Source organism: Coregonus clupeaformis, chromosome 11 (assembly GCF_020615455.1).
Source record: "Coregonus clupeaformis isolate EN_2021a chromosome 11, ASM2061545v1, whole genome shotgun sequence".
In the NCBI taxonomy this organism is placed as follows: Eukaryota; Metazoa; Chordata; class Actinopteri; order Salmoniformes; family Salmonidae; genus Coregonus; species Coregonus clupeaformis.
In genome coordinates this window covers 8,552,511-8,575,044 of record NC_059202.1, presented here as the reverse complement: position 1 = coordinate 8,575,044, position 22,534 = coordinate 8,552,511, and the positions used below count along the sequence as shown (strand labels likewise).

General features: G+C 40.4%; 1 protein-coding gene across 1 annotated transcript; it reads right to left on the bottom strand.

Annotated features, from left to right (window-relative positions):
* Positions 1-7,448: 7,448 nt before the first annotated feature.
* LOC121576373 (dynein light chain roadblock-type 2) lies at positions 7,449-22,498 on the bottom strand. Its single transcript, XM_041889461.1, has 4 exons — positions 22,388-22,498; positions 8,407-8,482; positions 7,924-8,091; positions 7,449-7,721 (listed from the first exon to the last, which is right to left on the bottom strand). The coding sequence occupies exons 1-4, from the start codon at positions 22,388-22,390 to the stop codon at positions 7,678-7,680; spliced, it is 291 nt and encodes a 96-aa protein (XP_041745395.1). The 5' UTR covers positions 22,391-22,498; the 3' UTR covers positions 7,449-7,677.
* Between the last annotated feature and the right edge of the window lie 36 nt (positions 22,499-22,534).

Genomic DNA, 22,534 nt, shown 5'->3' with positions numbered 1-22,534 from the left:
TTGACTTTATGTTTTGTTTTACCCCATATGTAACTCTGTGTTGTTGTTTTTATCTCACTGCTTTTTTTTTTATCTTGGCCAGGTCACAGTTGTAAATGAGAACTTGTTCTCAACTGGCTTACCTGGTTAAATAATGAAAAGGTGTGTATTTGGGACAAAAGTAAATCTTTAATGAAAATAGTACTTTATACTGTATGTTGATTGTGTGCCTTAACGAAGATAACTGATTGATTGTATTATATAATGTTTGTGTCAAATGAGGTAGAACAACCTTTCATTTCATGAAGTGGAGGGAATTTGGTTCACATTCAGTGTCAGAGAATGGCGCCGAAAGAGATGGCTGCCGTTTTACGGGCTCCTAACCAATTGTGCTATTGTGTGTTTTTTCGCATTATTTATAATTTATTTTGTACATAATATTTCTGCCACTGTCTCTTATGACCGAAAAGAGCTTCTGGATATCAGGACAGCGATTACTCACCTCGTACTGGACGAAGATTTTTTATTTAATGAGTCGGACGCGAAGTATATACTTCAGACACCCGACAAGGCCCAAATCCCGGTGCATCAGCAAGATAGAACAGCTGCCTCCGGCAAGACAAGGGGTGGCGGTCTGTGTATATTTGTAAATAACAGCTGGTGCACGAAATCTAATATTAAGGAAGTCTCAAGGTTTTGCTCGCCTGAGGTAGAGTATCTCATGATAAGCTGTAGACCATACTATTTACCAAGAGACTTTTCATCTATATTTTTCGTAGCTGTCTATATACCACCACAAACCAATGCTGGCACTAAGACCGCACTCAACGAGCTGTAAAAGGCCATAAGCAAACAAGAAAATGCTCATCCAGAGGCGGCGCTCCTAGTGGCCGGGGACTTTAATGCAGGGAAACTTAAATCTGTTTCACCTCATTTCTACCAACATGTTACATGTGCAACCAGAGAAGAAAAAAAAACTCTAGACCACCTTTACGCCACACACAGAGACGCGTACTAAGCTTTCCCTCGCCCTCCATTTGGCAAATCTGACCATAATTATATCCTCCTGATTCCTGCTTACAAGCAAAAACTAAAGCAGGAAGTACCAGTGATTCGCTCAATACAGAAATAGTCAGATGACGCAGATGCTAAGCTACAGGACTGTTTTGCAGACTGGAATATGTTCTGGGATTCTTCCGATGGCATTGAGGAGTACACCACATCAGTTACTGTCTTCATCAATAAGTGAATCAATGACGTCGTCCCCACAGTGACCGTACATACCCCAATACGAAGCCATTGATTACAGGCAAAATCCACACTGAGCTAAAGGGTAGAGCTGCCACTTTCAAGGAGCGGGACTCTAACCCGGACGCTTATAAGAAATCTCGCTATGCCCTCTGATGAACCATCAAACAGGCAAAGCGTCAATACAGGACTAAGATTGAATCATACTACACCGGCTCCGACACTAGTCGGATGTGGCAGGGCTTGCAAACTATTATGGACTACAAAGGGAAGCAAAGCCGAAAGCTGCCCAGTGACACGAGCATACCAGACGAGCTAAATTACTTCTATGCGCGCTTCGAGGCAAGCAACACTGAAGCATGCATGAGAGCATCAGCTGTTCCGGACGACTGTGTGATCACGCTCTCCATAGCCAATGTGATTAAGACCTTTAAACAGGTCAACATTCACAAGGCCACAGGGCCAGACGGATTACCAGGACGTGTACTCCGAGCATGTGCTGACTAACTGGCAAGTGTCTTCACTGACTTTTTCAACTAGTCCCTGACAGAGTCTGTAATACCAACATGTTTCAAGCAGACCACCATAGTCCCTGTGCCCAAGAGCACCAAGGTAAGCTAAATGACAACCGATCCGTAGCACTCATGTCTGTAGCCATGAAGTGCTTTGAAAGGCTGTTCATGGCTCACATCAACACCATTATCCCAGAAACCCTAGACCCACTCCAAATTGCATACCGCCCCAACAGATCCACAGATGATGCAATCTCTATTGCACTCCACACTGCCCTTTCCCACCTGGACAAAAGGAACACCTATGTGAGAATGCTATTCATTGACTACAGCTCAGTGTTCAACACCATAGTGACCTCAAAGCTCATCACTAAGCTAAGGACCCTGGGACTAAACACCTCCCTCTGCAACTGGATCCTGGACTTCCTGACGGGCCGCCCCCAGGTGGTAAAGGTAGGTAACAACACATTTGCCATGCTGATCCTAAACATGGGGGCCCCTCTGGGGTGCGTGCTCAGTCCCCTCCTCTACTCCCTGTTCACCCATGACTGCATGGCCAAGCACGACTCCAACACCATCATTAAGTTTGCCAACGACACAACAGTGGTAGGCCTGATCACCGACAATGAAGAGACAGCCTATAGGGAGGAGGTCAGAGAGCTGGCCGTGTGGTCCCAGTATAACAACCTCTCCCTCAACGTGAGCAAGACAAAGGAGATGATTGTGGACTACAGGAAAAGGAGGACCGAGCACGCACCCATTCTCATCGACAGGGCTGTAGTGGAGCAGGTTGAGAGCGTCAAGTTCCTTGGTGTCCACATCATCAACAAACTATCATGGTCCAAAGCCTATTCCTCCTCAGGAGACTGAAAAGATTTGGCATGGGTCCTCAGATCCTCAAAATATTCTACAGCTGCACCATCGAGAGCATCCTGACTGGTAGCATCACCGCCTGGTATGGCAACTGCTCGGCCTCCGACCACAAGGCACTACAGAGGGTAGTGCGTACGGCCCAGTAAATCACTGGGGCCAAGCTTCCTGCCACCCAGGACCTCTATACCAGGCGGTGTCAGAGGAAGGCCCTAAAAATTGCCAAAGACTCCAGCCACCCTAGTCATAGACTGTTCTTTCTGCTACCGCACGGCAAGCAGTACCGGAGCACCTAGTCTAGGTCCAAAAGGCTTCTTAACAGCTTCTACCCCCAAGCCATAAGACTCCTGAACGGCTAATCAAATGGCTACCCAGACTATTTGCATTGTCCCCCCCACCCTTTTTTACGCTGCTGCTACTCTCTGTTTATTATCTGTGCATAGTCACTTTAGCTCTACATGTACATATTACCTCAATTACCTTGACTAACCTGTGCCCCCGCACATTGACTCTGTACCGGTACACCCTGTATATAGCCTCACTACTGTTATTTTATTGTTGCACTTGAATTAATTTGTTATTTTCTTTTTTACTTATCTGTTTTTTACTTCAGTTTATTTGAGTAAATACTTAACACTTATTTTTCTTAGAACTGCATTATTGGTTACGGGCTTGTAAGTAAGCATTTCACTGTAAGGTCTACACCTGTTGTATTCGGCGCATGTGACAAATAACATTTGATTTGATCTATTTGTTGATTTCTAAGTTAAATTGTTGTTAGGTTTATCAATATCATTATCACTATACAAGATACTCAATAATCCAAAGAACAGAATCTGTCTTAAACGGATAGTTCACTTAAATTACAAAATGACACATTGGTTTCCTTAACCTGTAAGCCAGGGGTGTCAAAACTCATTCCATGCAGGGCCTAGTTACATTTTAGTCATTCAGCAGACGCTCTTATCCAGAGCGACTTACAGTTAGTGAGTGCATACATTATTTATTTATTTTATTTTTCATACTGGCCCCCCGTGGGAAACGAACCCACAACCCTGGCGTTGCAAACGCCATGCTCTACCAACTGAGCTACATCCCTGCCGGCCATTCCCTCCCCTACCCTGGACGACGCTGGGCCAATTGTGTGCCGCCCCATGGGTCTCCCGGTCGCGGCCGGCTACGACAGAGCCTGGATTCGAACCAGGATCTCTAGTGGCACAGCTAGCACTGCGATGCAGTGCCTTAGACCACTGCACCACTCGGGAGGTGTGTCTTCAGGTTTTTGGTTTTCATTTCAATTCACCCTAGACAACCAGGTGTGGGAAGTTCCTTACTAATTAGGGACCTACATTTATCAATCATCTGTAATTAGCCCACCCAACTACCTCATCCCCATATTGTTATTTACATTGTTATTTATTTTGCTCATTTGCACCCCAGTATCTCTATTTGCACATCATCTTCTGCACATCTATCACTCCAGTGTTAATACTAAATTGTAATTATTTTGCACTATGGCCTATTTATTGCCATAGTGCAAAACTTACTACTCCATAACTTACTACATTTGCACACACTGTATATAGATGTTCTATTGTGTTATTGACTGTACATTTTGTTTTTGTTTATTCCATATGTAACTCTGTGTTGTTGTTGATTTTATCGCACTGCTTTGCTTTATCTTGGCCAGGTCGCAGTTGTAAATGAGAACTCGTTCTCAACTAGCTTACCTGGTTAAATAAAGGTGAAATAAAAAAAAATTGGCATGAGTTTGACACCTGTGCTGTAAGTAGTCTTTGGACAAGGTACACTGTAAGACTTTTCTGTAATTTCAACAGTAAAAAACTGTAGAATGCACAGTAAAATAGCATAAAGGTGTTTTACAGCATTAATGCTGTAGATTGCAATGCATTATGGGTAAAATGCTGAAAAATACTGGTATTAACTGTAATTGGAAGCCTCCTGTAAAAGTTACTCTAACATACTGTATTTCTTTACAGTAACAGCTTATGACTACTGTAGATTGAAAAGATCTGTTTCAAACGCCAACCTCATGCTGTGGGGTGAGACACATGAAGCTCAGACTATTTTAGTAAATATCTTCTTGAAGTGGAATAATATTTTCAGCAGCTGCTGGGTAGATACATTGACTTGTTTATAAGTGTCTTTATTGCTAGCCAACGTTAAGTTACTGCATGTTTTCTTAGCTAATCTAGCTAGCTAGCTGGCTAACATTTGCTTGCTAGCTAGCGCTTTCGGTCTGCTCTAGCCATTTTGGTCTGCTCTAAATTGCTTGTAAATGCGACCTAGAAAAAAAAAATCACCCAGATAATAACTGTTGTGATAGTAGGATTCGCTGCCTGTACTGCAGCCTCTGAGTGCCATAGAGAATAAACTGACCGCAGATTTGTGACCGTTTTTATCATGCCTACAGAGAACATTTCTTGTTTTTAGCGGTTCAAAAGATATGACGACCGTAGCTGGTTGTCACTTGTTACCACGGCCCACAAAGTCAAAATTGGCAATATCCTAAAAATTAATGCAAACACAAATCAGCTTTTTGGTCTTAATTTAAGGTTAGCCATAAGTTTATCAGTGTGGTTATGGTGAGGGTTAGGTTTAAAATCCGATTTTAAGAAGATAAATTGTAGAAATAGACAGGGTTTAGCCATAATTATGACTTTTTGGCTGTGGTAAACTACCGGCGCAACCACAGTGTGAGCTGTTAAACTACTCGCAAACTGCTAAAGCCGATGCGAATGACCCGTGCACCGGTGTTGTATCGACGTGCCTGCCGACCTAGGTAGCAAGTAGCATGGCCAATTTTCTCCCTCCCAGGATTATATTTCAAGTAGGATAGCCGCCTACACAAGAAATAACTAATATTGGTATCCATCTAGATGCCACTGTGATACAGTCTACTCAATGGGGAGAGCATGAACGGCACCAACACTGGGACAGTGTCCTCCTTAGCTGTCACAACCCTGTGTGATTCGGATCACTCGGCTCTCAGCAGGTCTCACACTTTGTCTCTCGTTCCCCCACACCAAGGCACACAATATAGTTTTGAAATTAGTGTTGTAATGATGCTCTTATTTGGTTACATATGTGTTAACTGTTGTTAGTTCTATTGTTAATTTGTTAATGTTTTTACCAATTTGAATAAATGTATTTTATGTACAAATTGGTTTTTCTTACATTTAGATTTCAGGGAGAATTTCACTGTACATTTACAGCATTACACTGGCACCAGAGTTGCCAGTTTAATACTGTAATTTTGCTTTACAGCAGAGATGCTGCAATATATTTTACAGTACTATTTTCCTTACTGTAAAACATATTACAGCATCCCAACTCTGGTGCCAGTATAATGTTGTACATTCACAGGGGAAAGTTTTACAGTGTATGACAGCAATCCATGCTGTAAATGTACAGCATTATACTGGCGCCAGAGTTGGGATGCTGTAATATGTTTTACAGTAAGGAAAATAGTACTGTAAAATATATTACTGCATCTAGGCGGCAGGTTGCCTAGCGGTTAAGTGTTGGGCCAGTAACTGTAAGGTCGCTGGTTCGAATCCCCATGCTGGCAAGGTGGAAAAAATCTGCCATTCTGCAAGGCAATTACCCCCAACAACTGCTCCCCGGGCGCCGATGACGTCGATTAAGGCAGCCCCCCGCACCTCTCTGATTCAGAGGGGTTGGGTTAAATGCGTAAGACACATTTTGGTTGAATGCATTCAGTTGTGCAACTGACTAGGTATCCCCTTTACCTAAACCAAAGCATTCATTGCTGTCATACCTTGTCCATAGACTGCTTACAGGGTAAGGAAACCTTTGTCATTTGAGTGAACTCTCCCTTTAAGTGCCATTCAACAACACTGTAATACACTGTGCTTGTGTAACTGATGACCAACATATCCTATTTAACTATCATGTAAATAAATAGGGTAGGTATTAAGGACACATTGTAAAGTTAAAAAAAAAAAACATTTGTTCTAGCCCAATAAAAGTGAGCCAATGATTTGTTGTGAGTTTGTGTTGTAGTTCTATTCCAGTAACTGGAACCTGAGGAGAGGCACATGTAGACCACATCCCCCACCTCCAGCAGTAGTGGCTGTGTACTCGCTATGGTCACTAGTAACATTTCCCTCATTCTCTTTACATTATCACACCCACATACATGCACAATTCTGAACAAAAAAACGTATACATTTTTGCACTCACTACTGTAAGTCGCTCTGGATAAGCGTCTGCTAAATGGCTAAAATGTAAAATCACTGAGAATGTGCTGTGACAGCCAGCGTATGCCCTTTGCTGGCCTGACCTGGTATTTGATTTCTGAGTTCACACCATAGATTTCTACCAAAGTGGGGTATTCTGGAAAGCAGAATTATTAAATTAGCCAGCTAACTTTGATAAAACAGCCACATATGACACTTTGATTTTCTGATGAAGAAAGCTAAATTTGTATATGGGGTTGTTGTCAAGTCAATTATACCTTGTCAATTGTAATTATACATTTCCCAAAAAATGAAATGTATTTCAAGCAATTTTGGAAAGTTAGCTAGTTAACTCAATCACACCCCAGGAAGCTCTTTAGAACAAACAGTTGAATGAAAATTAAACATGTCTGATACTGCTGCTCTGTGGTAACTCTGACCATACACTACAGCTCTGTCTCTGACACATTGACCTTCCTCAGTTCCTCTACATTAACTCAGAATAAAGTAATTCAGATTCAGTCATTATCTACCCTCCTTACATAAGACTATATTCATATCATCATACAGGGGTCGACATGGGACATAGGAAAATAGGACATACACAATGCACCAATTGTTATGACATTCTTGTTTCTTCTATTTTTTTAATTGATGACAATGGCTAAGAAGAAGGAGAATGAATAGAATAAGGCAACATATTGCAGAGTACAAAAAGCCGAAAAATAAGAAAATACACAGAAAGCAAAATGTGTGGTCCAGTTAAACAAAACATCTATTCTTGACAGAGACAAAGATCAGTGTGTGAGGAGCTACTGCCTGACTCTCACAGGAACATCCTGGGGCTATTCACTAGGGTTCTGGATGACTATCAATAGATACTCCTTGTCTGGAAAAGAGTGAGAAGAGAGAGGAGAAAAACTGTAAAACCCCTAAATGTGTTTCATTACATTTCAATATTGAATTACATTTATGTTAACAATGAATCAAATAATCAAATGATGAGCACAATATCAACACGTCAGATACATAGATGATCTTCACGTGTCTGGGCCTCCCTTGAGAACCTAAACCACCTCTGCTACACTCACCAGGTGCCACCATGATCTCATGCTTCTTGGAGCGGATTCGGAGGAAGGTCAGGTCGTTCTGAGGGTCGATGTCTCGGACTGTGCTCCTGGCTTTCATAGTGAGCTGGTGCAGCAGACCAGCATACTGCACCGTGGTGGAGTTGTCTAAGGTAGTTCTGATTGGGATACCTAAGAAAGACCAACACACAGCATCAACTTTATAATAGAGAAGTGATGAGAGTATTACTGATTAGTTAGCTTGCTACATAAATTCAAATGGTATGTCTAAAGTGTAAAATTGTCTTCACATGTCTCTGACGCCCAGCGACTACAGATGAAAATTAGCTATCTAGCTAAATCTGGTGCAATGGCATGTTGTACATGGTCCCTGACAAATAAAAGTAATAATAATGTTGTGGCTATAGGTACAGCTCCTGTAAGAGAATGTAAACATAGGATTGTAGCGAGGGAGGGATACTGTTACTTCAGTGTTGTCTTGCTTACCCTCGGCATTAACAACTATTGTTCCAATTACACCTTTGTGAGTTTGAATTCTCTTTAGTGTCTCCTCGACTTCTGCCTGTTTATGGAAGAAAATAAAGCATGTCAGTATTTTTTATGATTTCTTACTGTTGTTGCATTCTCGAGAAGGAACCTGCAAGTAAGCATTTTGTTGGACGATGTATACCATGTGTATCCAGTACATACAACTAATAAAACTTGAAACAGATATTTTCTTTTGGCTATACAGTGTTTGTTGACATTTACTTTCTTTACAAACATTGGAGTAAAACAAGCTTATATTATGGCCACTGATGGGGTATGTCAGCTGAACTAAGCTCATGAGGCACTTATAAGTTATATTCTTCAAGAATCAATGGGTACATATCATTAATTTATAAGTCAAAAAATGTATGTAGCAACTGCTGATTGCCCCTTTAAAGTGCAATGGGTTCATAGCTGCGGGGAGTACAGGTGCTGAAGGTGCTGCAACACCCCCTGGTAGTGAGATGGTAAAATTGCAAGAATTTGTGTTGTTGCAATAAACTATTAAACTATTTTTTGGTTGCATTATTGATATAAATTACACTATATTTATATATGGGCCCCATTCTGCAAGGAGAGCTCTCAGCTCTGTTTTGTATGTGGTGGGCTCCTGATATGCTTTTTTTCTATTCAGTTGTAGGGGTTTGGTGTCGGACACACGCTCTGCTGTATGATAGACCGTTTTTTCTTTCTTTTTTAGGGGGTAGATCAGCTTAATATTGCAGATAGATTGTAACTTCCATCAATGTAATTGTCTGCATCACTTCCAATCCCCCATGTTTTTATATATATATATATATATATATATATATATATACACATACATATACATATACATATATATACATACACACACACACACACACACACACACACACACACACATATCCTTTAAAAAAAAATATATTCCCCTTTATTACTTTCCAACCCCACCACCCTTTCCCTAATTGGAGTAAACTAGTGAACAACAATGCTTAGGCCTCTACTTCCAGCTTATACTTACTATATACATTTTATGGACACAGTCAATTTTACAATAATTATATTTTGTTTGTTTTTTCTCCTGAACTTCTTCTACTCTCAACCTCTCCGATCATTTTCATGATGTCCATCCGGTTTGCTTCTATATGCCATAACTTTCTAATTGTGCTCTTTCACAAAAGCTCCCAACCTACAACCTATATACTTATTATGGACACAGTATGCTTACATTATTAGTTATCTTGTTATTAGTTGTTGTTATTAGTCCCATCCTTCAACTCCATTCAACACCTCCCATCTCTCTTAACATCATCCATATAGGATTTCTATTCGCCATATATTTTTCAACTGTACTGTGATGTTTTACAAACGTTCTGAACCTTTCTATTCTCATTGTTTCTACAGATTGTAAATTGAAAATAAACTTTTTTGCTAAAAGTATTATTATATTATTGATCGATTGACTATGACTTTTCAGATCACCCAGTAATGCCATCTGCAAGGTAAATATTGCAATCCTTTAGCCATTCCTGGACCTGTGTCCAAAAACAAGCTACAAATGGACAGTACCAAAACAAAATGATCTAATGATTCTGTCTCTTCGATGCAAAATCTGCAGAGCTGGGACGATTGTATCCCCCATATAAATAACATTCTATTGGTAGCAAGAATTTTATATAATAATTTAAAATTGAAAGATTCTAAGTTTTGAATTCGGTGTCGTTTTGCGTATCAGTTCATAAACACTATGCCATGGGATCGGTACGTCAAAAATCTCTTCCCAGCTATTTTGCAATCTATATGGGACGGCTGTCAATCCTTTTGTCCTTAAATGAAACTGGTATACTTTTTTATTTTTCACAGTTGTTTTCTTTAACCAATTATGTTCTTTAATGCAAGGCTGACAGACAAGTTCCTTACTTTCTCCCCCTTCCAATTACCTCTTCCATTTTTGCGGTAAGGCTGCAATTATTTGGTTGTAATTTTGGGTAGAGCAGACATTTCCATTTGTTTTTGTTAGCTGCATGTACGACATAACTCCACCAGTCCTACCGATGATATAATTTACGAAGATTATACCTTTTTTAAACATTTTGTCAAGGTTTTTTGTCAATTAGTATATTTGAGTTTAACCACAATATTTGTTGCATTATTTGTTCTGTCGTTTCTGGAGGATTAATAATAATTTTGTATGACTGAAGCTTTTAGTGATAGGTCTAATGCTTTAATATTTAATAATTTCTGTCCTCCGAATTCATATTCATTATATAAATAGGCCCGTTTAATTTTGTCTGGCTTGCCGTTCCAAATAAAATTGAATATTTTTTTCTCATATAATTAAAAAAAAACTGTTAGGCGTAGGCAAGATCATAAGCAAATAGGTAAACTGGGATAATACTAAAGAGTTAATCAGGATGATTTTTCTACAAATTGACAGGTATTTACCTTTCCATGGTAGCAAGATCTTATCAGTTTTTGCTAACTTTCTATTACATTTTATTGGAGTGAGATCATTTATTTCCTTTGGGATATGTATTCCGAGTATATCCACATCACCATCAGACCATTTTATTGGTAAACTACATGGTAATGTAAAAATTTTATTTTTTAGTGATCCAATAAGTACATTTGTCATAATTTGGTTGTAATCCAGAGAGGTTAGAAAATGTATCTAGATCCTCTATGAGGCTGTGGAGGGATTCTAGTTGTGGATTTAAAAGAAAACATGAATCATCAGCGTACAATGACACCTTTGTTTTTAAGCCCTGGATTTCTAATCCCTTGATATTATTGTTGGATCTGATTTTAATAGCTAACATCTCAATGGCCATAATAAATAGATATGCCGATAGTGGACAAACTTGTTTCACTCCTCTTGACAGTTTAAAACTTTCTGAGAAATAGCCATTATTTACTATTTTACACCTAGGGTTACTATACATGATTTTGACCCAGTTTATAAGAAATTCTCCAAAATTGAAATGCGCCAGCATTTATATATAAACCTCAGTCGTACGTTATCAAATGCCTTTTCAAAGTCTGCTATGAATAGCAGGCCTGGTTTCCCAGATTTTCCATAGTGTTCTATTGTTTCCAGTACTTGCCTTATATTATCTCCAATGTATTTTGTAAACCTGTCTGATTAGAATGAATAATGTCCGACAATACCTTTTTAATTCTATGCGCGATACATTTTGCTAGAATTTTTGCATCACAACACTGAAGTGTAAGGGGCCTCCAATTTTTGTAATGGACTGGGTCTTTATATTTCCCACTTGTATCCTGTTTCAGTAATAACCAGAAATCAGACCTTCTTCTTGAGTGTCTGATAATCTACCATTTACATAGGAGTGGTTAAAACATGCTAATAACAGTCCTCTTAGTATATCAAAAAAGGTTTGGTATACCTTGACTGGTATGCCATCCAACCCTGGAGTTTTCCCCGACTCAACCCCTTTCCTCCACAATCAACCATAAAATCAGATGCTCAACGGTTGGTACATCCCAGAGCCCAACTCAAGAAAGGACCTGATTTACGAATGCATATTCAGTTACAGCTGATTGAGAAAGCATGCAAGATTGAGCAGAAATTGAAAACAATGTGACATTTGATTAATCTATTTAATCTATGTCAAGTCCTAGGTGATGGAGATCAGATCCACCCTCTTCACCTGAGACACAAACACTCTGATCTCCGTGCAGTCAGACCTTTGATTATTTTGTGCCACCTGGGCCACAATGATAAGCCTCTGATTGTCCGAGTGTGACCCCCTCCCCTTGGGTTACTGCAGCCAGTGTTGCCAGCACTGCCACTACCTGGGTGGGGGTACCCCACCGGAATCCCCACCGGCTAGGTACAAGGTCGTCAAGGTTCTCATTAGCAGCTTTGAGAATTTCCTTGTATATAATGCTCTCCCATCAGGGGGCTTTGTAGGACCAACCCTGCCAGGCAGGCTCAGAATCTTGGGGGGGCGGTGCTGCTCAAGTAGGTCTCTGACCACATTTATTTTCCTGTTTTGGCTGCATATAGGCAACTCACAGCAGGTCCATAAAACAGATGGGGACTTCACTTTGGTGTATGGGTCGCTCAGGTGGGTGTCTAGGATATAGGATTGGGGATCGTTCCATCATGATAGGACAATAAAAAATAAAATGTATACATTTTACATTTTAGTCATTTAGCAGACGCTCCTATCCAGAGCGACTTACAGTTAGTGAGTGCATACATTTTTTATTTATTTTTTCATACTGGCCCCCCGTGGGAATCGAACCCACAACCCTGGCATTGAAAACACCATGCTCTACCAACTGAGCAACACGGGACTATACTTTAAAATGTATTGAAAGCTCTCTCTCACAACTCCTGCTCACAGACACATGTTGGTTCTGGGATATGCAACCATTTCCTTTCTCACTCACTTAACGCCACACTTATTCAAACACCAAAACGCACACCACACCTTCCATCACAATTCATCCATACATATCCCCAAACTGTGCCTTCTATGTCTTCTATTTGCTATGTTTTTATCTCCACTATGTTGATTGAGTACTTGTGTTCTAATTTAGTTGTATTTGAAAATGTATTATTTAGCTTGTTATCTTTTCTTGTAATACTGTCTTATCCCTTTATAAATTACTATACCTACTATAAATATGTTTTATTATTACAATCCCTACCATGACTAGTATTGGGTGTTCCATTATTCGACTCCTCTATTAGAACTTTCAGAATAGCCATGGAGTAGTCTTTGTGTCGCGGAACATTTGGTTTAGGGCTGCACGATATATCATTTCAGCATCGACATTGCGATGTATGCATCCGCAATAGTCACATCGCAGAACATGCGATTTAGTAAGGTAAACATATATCAGTCTACAATATATATATATTTTCAATGTTAAACTAGCATTATATCTGTCTGATATAACGTAATTTACTCCAATTTATGGGTTATTGGATACACAGTTTATTATTATTATTTTTAAACACGGAGTTCGTTGCTGCACGTGGTTGACATGCAGGCTCTGCTTGCGACGAAATGATGAGCGAGGAACAGGCAAAAAAGACCGAAATTGAGAATTTGGTGGCAAAAATAAATGCATCGTCAATTATATGGAAATATTTCGGCTACAGACAGGATGATGTTGACCAAAAACAGGTACTTTGTCGAGAGTGCCTTGCAATTGTTGCCACAACACGAGGCAACACGACCAATTTGTTCGATCATTTAAGGCGGCACCACAAATCTTCGTATGACGAGTGCAAAGCATCTCAATGCCCTCCAAAGCAAAGATCTAGTTCGGATGCCTTTGCCAGTATTACACCATACGAGAAAGGTTCCAAACGGCAGAGAGAAATCACAGATTCAATAACATTTCACGTCGCCAAAGACATGGTACCAATTAACATGGTTACCAAAGAGGGTTTTAAAAACATGATCCGGTCGCTTGACAAGCGGTATGTAATGCCATCACGCAACAATTTTTTTCAAGTTGCCATCCCAGAGTTGTACGAGAAATGCAAGGCACAAGTTGAAACAGAGCTGTCACAAGTGGAATATTATACAGCAACAACGGACTTGTGGTCCAGCTGGACAACGGAGCCCTACATAAGTCTGACCGTACACTTTATTAATGAGGACTTCCACCTGAAAAGTCGCTGTTTGCAAACTGCATTTTCCCCAGAGGATCATACATACATCCTGTATTTTTTCATTTCGCAATATATATAGCAGAAAAACAAAATATCGCAATGTCAGTTATTTCCAATATCGTGCAACCCTAATTTGGTTGTCAATATACAGTTTATCAACAATGAGAGCAACACGCTTCCCTTTTAATCTGTTTTCCTTGAAGATTGGGTACAGAACTTTGCGCCGTTCTGCAATCTCCCTCGGGAACTGATCATTCATGCCTATTTTCATGCCAGCAAGTCTTTTTCCTAGGTTTTTAACCATTACTTTGTCCTTAAAAAAGGCAAATTTGGCAACGATTGGACGCTCATATCTCTGCCCTCTTTGTCCGAAACGGTGTACACGTTCGAGTTGGATTTTATCGACAGCCTCGAGTGGAATCTGCAGCGCTGTAAGAAAGAAGTCCCTCACTATTCTTTCTGTAATCTCTCTCTCCTTTTCCTGGATACCCGTAAGTACTAGCTAATTCTCTCATCGATCTAGTTTGTATATCTAGTAAGGCTTCTTTCAGAAAGTTGTTCTCCTTTTTAAGTTCCTTAACATCCGTTTCTATCCTAGTGACTGTCACTTTTAGTTTTTTTGTATCGCTCTCCATTATCGCAGCATTTCCGTCACTCATTTCCAGACTCGCCTTCAACTATTTTACATCATTACTGACCAACTCCAGTATGCCCAGTTTGTCATTTATCAACTTCAACAGGTCACTTTCCACACTTACCAGTCCGATGATAGACAGTTTGCGTTAAGTCCGGTCTCTCTCGCTCCCTTTCTGCCCCTCTTCCCTTCTCTCACCCTATCAAGAGTAACGCTCGCAACAGTTTTCCACATCTATTTTATATTAGTTCAGAATTCTAAACTTGGAAAAAAGGGAATGGGAACAACTCAACGGCTCAAACACGAGACATGTGGCAGGGTCTACAGACAATCACGGACTACAAAAGGAAAAACAGCCACGTCGCAAACACCTTCTTCGCCCGCTTTGAGGATAACACAGTGCCAACAAGATCATCAAGGACATCAACCACCTGAGCCACTGCCTGTTCACCCCGCTATCATCCAGAAGGCGAGGTCAGTACAGGTGCATCAAAGCTGGGACCGACAGAATGAAAAACAGCTTCTATCTCAAGGCCATCCGACTGTTAAATAGCCATCACTAGCACACTACAGGCTGCTGCTGCCTATTGAAATCACTGGCCACTTTAAGAAATGGAACACTAGTCACTTTAATAATGTTTTCATATCTCGCACTACTCATCTCATATGTACAGTTGAAGTCGGAAGTTTACATACACCTTAGCCAAATACATTTGAACTCAGTTTTTCACAATTCCTGACATTTAATCCTAGTATAAATTCCCTGTCTTAGGTCAGTTAGGATCACCACTTTATTTTAAGAACGTGAAATGTCAGAATAATAGTAGAGAGAATGATTTCTTTCAGCTTTTATTTCTTTCATCACATTCCCAGTGGGTCAGAAGTGTACATACACCCAATTAGTATTTGGTAGCATTGCCTTTAAATTGTTTAACTTGGGTCAAACGTTTCGGGTAGCCTTCCACAAGCTTCCCACAATAAGTTGGGTGAATTTTAGCCCATTCCTCCTGACAGAGCTGGTGTAACTGAGTCAGGTTTGTAGGCCTCCTTGCTCGCACACGCTTTTTCAGTTCTGCCCACAAATGTTCTATAGGATTGAGGTCGAGGCTTTGTGTTTGCCACTCCAATACCTTGACTTTGTTGTCCTTAAGCCATTTTGCCACAACTTTGGAAGTATGCTTGGGGTCATTGTCCATTTGGAAGACCCATTTGCGACCAAGCTTTAACTTCCTGACTGATGTCTTGAGATGATGCTTCAATATATCCACATAATTTTCCTTCCTCATGATGCCATCTATTTTGTGAAGTGCACCAGTCCCTCCTGCAGCCAAACACCTCCACAGCATGATGCTGCTACCCCCGTGCTTCACGGTTGGGATGGTGTTCTTCGGCTTGCAAGCCTACCCATTTTTCCTCCAAACATAACGATGGTCATTATGGCCAAACAGTTCTATTTTTGTTTCATCAGACCATAGGACATTTCTCCAAAAGTACGATCTTTGTCCCCATGTACAGTTGCAAACCGTAGTCTGGCCTTTTTTATGGCGGTTTTGGAGCAGTGGCTTCTTCCATGCTGAGCTGCCTTTCAGGTTATGTCGATATAGGACTTGTTTTATTGTGGATATAGATACTTTTGTACCAGTTTCCTCCAGCATCTTCACAAGGTCCTTTGCTGTTGTTCTGGGATTGATTTGCACTTTTCGCACCAAAGTACGTTCATCTCTAGGAGACAGAACGCGTCTCCTTCCTGAGCGGTATGACGGCTGCGTGGTCCCATGGTGTTTATACTTGCGTACTATTGTTTGTACAGATGAACGTGGTACCTTCAGGCGTTTGGAAATTGCTCACAAGGATGAACCAGATTTGTGGAGGTCTACAATTTTTTTTCTGAGGTCTTGGCTGATTTCTTTTGATTTCCCCATGATGTCAAGCAAAGAGGCACTGAGTTTGAAGGTAGGCCTTGAAATACATCCACAGATACACCTCCAATTGACTCAAATTATTTCAATTAGCCTATCCAAAGCTTCTAAAGCCATGACATCATTTTCTGGAATTTTCCAAGCTGTTTAAAAGGCATAGTCAACTTAGTGTATGTAAACTTCTGACCCACTGGAATTGTGATAGAGTGAATTATAAGTGAAATAATCGGTCTGTAAACAATTGTTGGAAAAATTACTTGTGTCATGCACAAAGTAGATGTCCTAACCGACTTGCCAAAACTATAGTTTGTTAACCAGAAATTAGTGGAGTGGTTGAAAAACGAGTTTTAATGACTCCAACCTAAGTGTATGTAAACATCCGACTTCAACTGTATATACTGTATTCTATAATATTCTACTGTATCTTAGTCCATGCCGCTCTGTCATGGCTTGTCCGTATATGTATATATTCTTCAATTCCATTCCTTACTTAGATTTGTGTATATTGGGTATATGTTGTGAAATTGTTAGATATTACTTGTTAGATATTACTGCACTGTCGGAGCTAGAAGCACAAGCATTTCACTACACCCGCAATAACATCTGCTAAACACGCGAATTTGACAAATAAAATTTGATTTGATTTGATATCAAATAAGGAACATGGCATTCTCTAGCCCTCGGCTCACAGGCCTGCTCCTGCCCATGTCAAACACGTAGGTGTACTAGCCCACTAGTCTAGCAAGCAACACAGTGCTGGGTGGTGCGTGGTGCTTTCCACCCGCTGGTGCTGGATCGAGGTGAGCGCTTTTCTCCGCGATGGATCGCATAGCTGTCCATTTGTGCTCAGTTTTAATAGGCACAATCTTAGTTACAACAACCCTCTCATTATCTCTCTCTCACACACACACACCTGTTGTAATTACGCAGTACAAAGAATGTGCGATCTGTTCACAACGGTCTATTCCTAGGTGGCACGTGAGTTTCAAGTTTGTGATTATCAAGGGGGAGAGTGTTGGAAAGATTTTTCAAATACTGAGAGGAACTATTATCATTCACAATGGATTCTTTTTTTTAATGACTTTGTTGACTCAAGGTGTGAGGTGGAGAAAAATCACTGAGTAGCCCACCTTATTAGTGGTGGTGAGATAAGACAACCAGAAATCAGACATCCCCAAATGGGCACTTTCCTACATTTGAGCGCAGCAGGCCAGTTAGCCTACTTCTACGCATGCTCAGGCGCGCGCGCACTCCGTCAACACTAAGAGGACAGAAAAACCACACACATGCTCATTGCTCACATGGAGCGCTCCAAACAAAATACAATGAAAAAATTGACAAAATGTGCATTAACAGAAATTAATGTAAGTAAATGATGGGGATTAACAATACATTTACTATTGGTGACATATGTAATGGGGAATTTACCAAAATAAACAATCGAAGGGCAAACAATTAAGACAATACAAAAATGAAAGTGCAAGAATTGGAGGGAGACAGCTCAGCGCATTCTGTAGCATGTTGACTCACTGCTGTACAATGTAGAGAAAAACGGGGCAATTCAAGAGGGTGCTACGAAATTGTCAAAACTTAGTTTTCTTTGCCCCATGTCATTATAAATTTCATAGAATTAATAATTAGATTGTTCTCTACAATATTGTAACCTTAATATACTTGTACTTGACAGTGTTGATTAAATAAGAACGTTCATTTGCTAGTTTAAACTGCTCCGCTCTTGGTTGTATCTTCCATATTTGGCACTGTGGTACCGTTTGGAGGTGTTTCCGCTCGTTAGACCAACCAAAATCAACTTGATACCTTCCTCATTTTCACATCCAGATCCTTTGCTTTCATTGCCTATAGAGTGCCTTGCAAAAATATTCATCCCCCTTGGCGTTTTTCCTATTTTGTTGCATTAAAACCTGTTATTTAAATTTCAGGTAATGGACATACACAAAATAGTCCAAATTGGTGAAGTGAAATGAAAAAAATAACGGAAAAGTGGTGCGTGCATATGTATTCACCCCCTTTGCTATGAAGCCCCTAAATAAGATCTGGTGCAACCCATTACCTTCAGAAGTCACATAATTAGTTAAGTAAAGTCCACCTGTGTGCAATCTAAGTGTCACATGATCTGAGTATACAGTTGAAGTCGGAAGTTTACATACACTTAGGTTGGAGTCATTAAAACTCGTTTTTCAACCATTACACAAATGTCTTTTTAACAAACTATAGTTTTGCCAAGTTGGTAAGATCATTTACTTTGTGCATGACACAAGTCATTTTTCCAACAGTTGTTTACAGACAGATTATTTTACTTATAATTCACTGTATCACAATTCCAGTGGGTCAGAAGTTTACATACGCTAAGTTGACTGTGCCTTTAGACAGCTTGGAAAATTCCAGAAAATGATGTCATGGCTTTAGAAGCTTCTGATGGGCTAATTGACATAATTTGAGTCAATTGGAGGTGTACCTGTGGATGTGTTTCAAGGCCTACCTTCAAACTCAGTGCCTATTTGCTTGACATCATGGGAAAATCAAAAGAAATCAGCCAAGACCTCAGGAAAAAAATTGTAGACCTCCACAAGTCTGGTTCATCCTTGGGAGCAATTTCCAAATGCCTGACGGTACCACGTTCATCTGTACAAACAATAGTACTCAAGTATAAATACCATGGGACCACGCAGCTGTCATACCGCTCAGGAAGGAGACGCGTACTGCCTCCTAGAGATGAACGTACTTTGGTGCAAAAAGTGCAAATAAATTCCAGAACAACAGCAAAGGACCTTGTGAAGATGCTGGAGGAGACAGGTACAAAAGTATCTATATCCACAGTAAAACGAGTCCTATATCGACATAACCTGAAAGGCCGTTCAGCAAGGAAGAAGCCACTGCACCAAAACCGCCATAAAAAAGCCAGACTTCGGTTTGCAACTGCACATGAGGACAAAGATCGTACTTTTTGGAGAAATGTCCTCTGGTCTGATGAAACAAAAATAGAACTGTTTGGCCATAATGACCATCGTTATGTTTGGAGGAAAAATGGGTAGGCTTGCAAGCCGAAGAACACCATCCCAACCATGAAGCACGGGGGTGGCAGCATCATGCTGTGGGGGTGCTTTGCTGCAGGAGGGACTGGTGCACTTCACAAAATAGATGGCATCATGAGGAAGGAAAATTATGTGGATATATTGAAGCAACATCTCAAGACATCAGTCAGGAAGTTAAAGCTTGGTCGCAAATGGGTCTTCCAAATGGACAATGACCCTAAGCATACTTCCAAAGTTGTGGCAAAATGGCTTAAAGATAACAAAGTCAAGGTATTGGTGTGGCCATCACAAAAGCCCTGACCTCAATCCTATAGAAAATTTGTGGGCAGAACTGAAAAAGCGTGTGCGAGCAAGGAGGCCAACAAACCTGACTCAGTTACGCCAGCTCTGTCAGGAGGAATGGGCCTAAATTCACCCAACTTATTGTGGGAAGCTTGTGGAAGGCTACCCGAAACGTTTGACCCAAGTTAAAATAAATCATTCTCTCTACTATTATTCTGACATTTCACATTCTTAAAATAAAGTGGTGATCCTAACTGACCTAAGACAGGGAATTTTTACTATGATTAAATGTCAGGAATTGTGAAAAACTGAGTTTAAATGTATTTGGCTAAGGTGTATGTAAACTTCCGACTTCAACTGTATATGCACCTGTTCTGAAAGGCCCCAGAGTCTGCAACACCACTAAGCAAGGGGCACCACCAAGCAAGCGGCACCATGAAGACCAAGGAGCTCTCCAAACAGGTCAGGGACAAAGTTGTGGAGAAGTACAGATCAGGGTTGGGTTATAAAAGAATATCCAAAACTTTGAACATCCCACGGCGCACCATTAAATCCATTATTAAAAAATTGAAAGAATATGGCACCACAACAAACCTGCCAAGAGAAGGCCACCCACCAAAAGTCACGGACCAGGCAAGGAGGGCATGAATCAGAGAGGCAACAAAGAGACCAAAGATAACCCTGAAGGAGCTGCAAAGCTCCACAGCGGAGATTGGAGTATCTGTCCATAGGATCACTTTAAGCCGTACACTCCACAGAGCTGGGCTTTACGGAAGAGTGGCCAGAAAAAAAGCCTTTGCTTAAAGAAAAAAATAAGCAAACACGTTTGGTGTTCACCTAAAGGCATGTAGGAGACTCCCCAAACATATGGAAGAATGAGACTAAAATTGAGCTTTTTGGCCATCAAGAAAAACGCTATGTCTGGCACAAACCCAACACCTCTCATCACCCCGAGGACACCATCCCCACAGTGAAGCATGGTGGTGGCAGCATCATGCTGTGGGATGTTTTTCATCAGCAGGGACTGGGAAACTGGTCAGAATTGAAGGAATGATGGATGGAGCTAAATACAGGGAATTTTTTTAGGGAAACCTGTTTCAATCTTCCAGAGATTTGAGACTGGGACGGAGGTTCACCTTCCAGCAGGACAATGACCCTAAGCATACTGCTAAAGCAACACTCAAGTGGTTTAAGGGGAAACATTTAAATGTCTTGGAATGGCCTAGTCAAAGCCCAGACTACAATCCAATTGAGAATCTGTGGTATGTCTTATTTCTTGTTTGTTTCACAATAAAACATATTTTGCATCTTCATGTTGTGTAAATCAAATGATACATACCCCCCAAAAAATCAATTTTAATTCCAGGTTGTAAGGCAACAAAATAGGAAAAATGCCAAGGGAGGTGAATACTTTTGCAAACCACTGTATTGGCAATCAATCTACTTTGAGAGGGCCGTTTCTATGAAGATTTAAAGGGAAAGACTCAGAAATACACAAACAAACAGGAACATATTGTCTTCGCGGAGGGTGGATATTGAAATTCAGCTTTGTAAATAAATACATATTTATAATAATAATAATAATAATAATATATTATTATTATATTTAGTCCCTATTCAGTTTTGTATTCAACTGATTTCATTTGGGGAAAAAACATGTTTTACTCACAAACCTGCAGCCACTAGTTAGCTTGTGAGTTGACATTCGAAGTTAGCACCGTTCTGCTTCGCAGCAGCGCCCCAGTTCTATTGAGCAGTGACCACTTTGTGATCATGCCTGTGATGACATTCCATTTACTCTAAACATGCTAAATGTTCAGAGTAAATCGTCTGTAACGTTTGAACCATATATGGTAGAGGCATGGGGTTTGGACTATTGTTTTTCTTTTGGAATCCTCTATTGAATGGACATATTTGTATAAACCTTGAATTAATTTATCCTTTTATGGGTGAACGCCGTACATTCTGGAGAGCTGAGCGCATTCTGGGGAGAGGCCCGCCAATATATTCACCACGCACCACTCCCCTTCTTGTCTCAACATTTCAAATTATACTCAAGACAAATTATCTTCACACATATTTTAGATGCATTGGTTTTCACTGACAGCCACATCTCAATAATCAGCTAGGCCTATTGCCACGCCTTCTGCCCAAATTGAGGTCTTCCCAACTAGGCATACAAACAATCCACATCTTTAAAATAAACTAATGATCCTCTGTGGCTAAGATTGTATGTACTTCCTCTGCACCCCGTACTCAAAACATCTTCCCGCGACTATGAATGGCTTGGTATTGACATCAATATTTGATATTAGGCCTGCCTGCACGTAACTACCTTTTACATAACTATTATTGAACTAGCTAACAACTTGAGACAAAACATTTAATAATGAAATCATTAATTCTATTTTACCATATTTGCAGGTTCTGATTAACGTTAGCTGTCAAATCAATGTTGTTGTAGTCTAACAAGCGGCTTCCAAAGATATTCCTTCTTCACTACCGTCGCGTTCTGTTTAGTGGTTCTGTTGCTACGTAGAAACGGAAGTAGCTAGCCATT

Bases quoted from the DNA above. Each gene is read 5' to 3' on its own strand.
- LOC121576373 (XM_041889461.1), bottom strand. The intron at 8,092-8,406 runs GTAAGCAAGACA...GGTCTTTCTTAG, and splicing joins AATAGTTGTTAATGCCGAGG to GTATCCCAATCAGAACTACC. The intron at 7,722-7,923 runs GTGAGTGTAGCA...ACTCTTTTCCAG, and splicing joins TGAGATCATGGTGGCACCTG to ACAAGGAGTATCTATTGATA.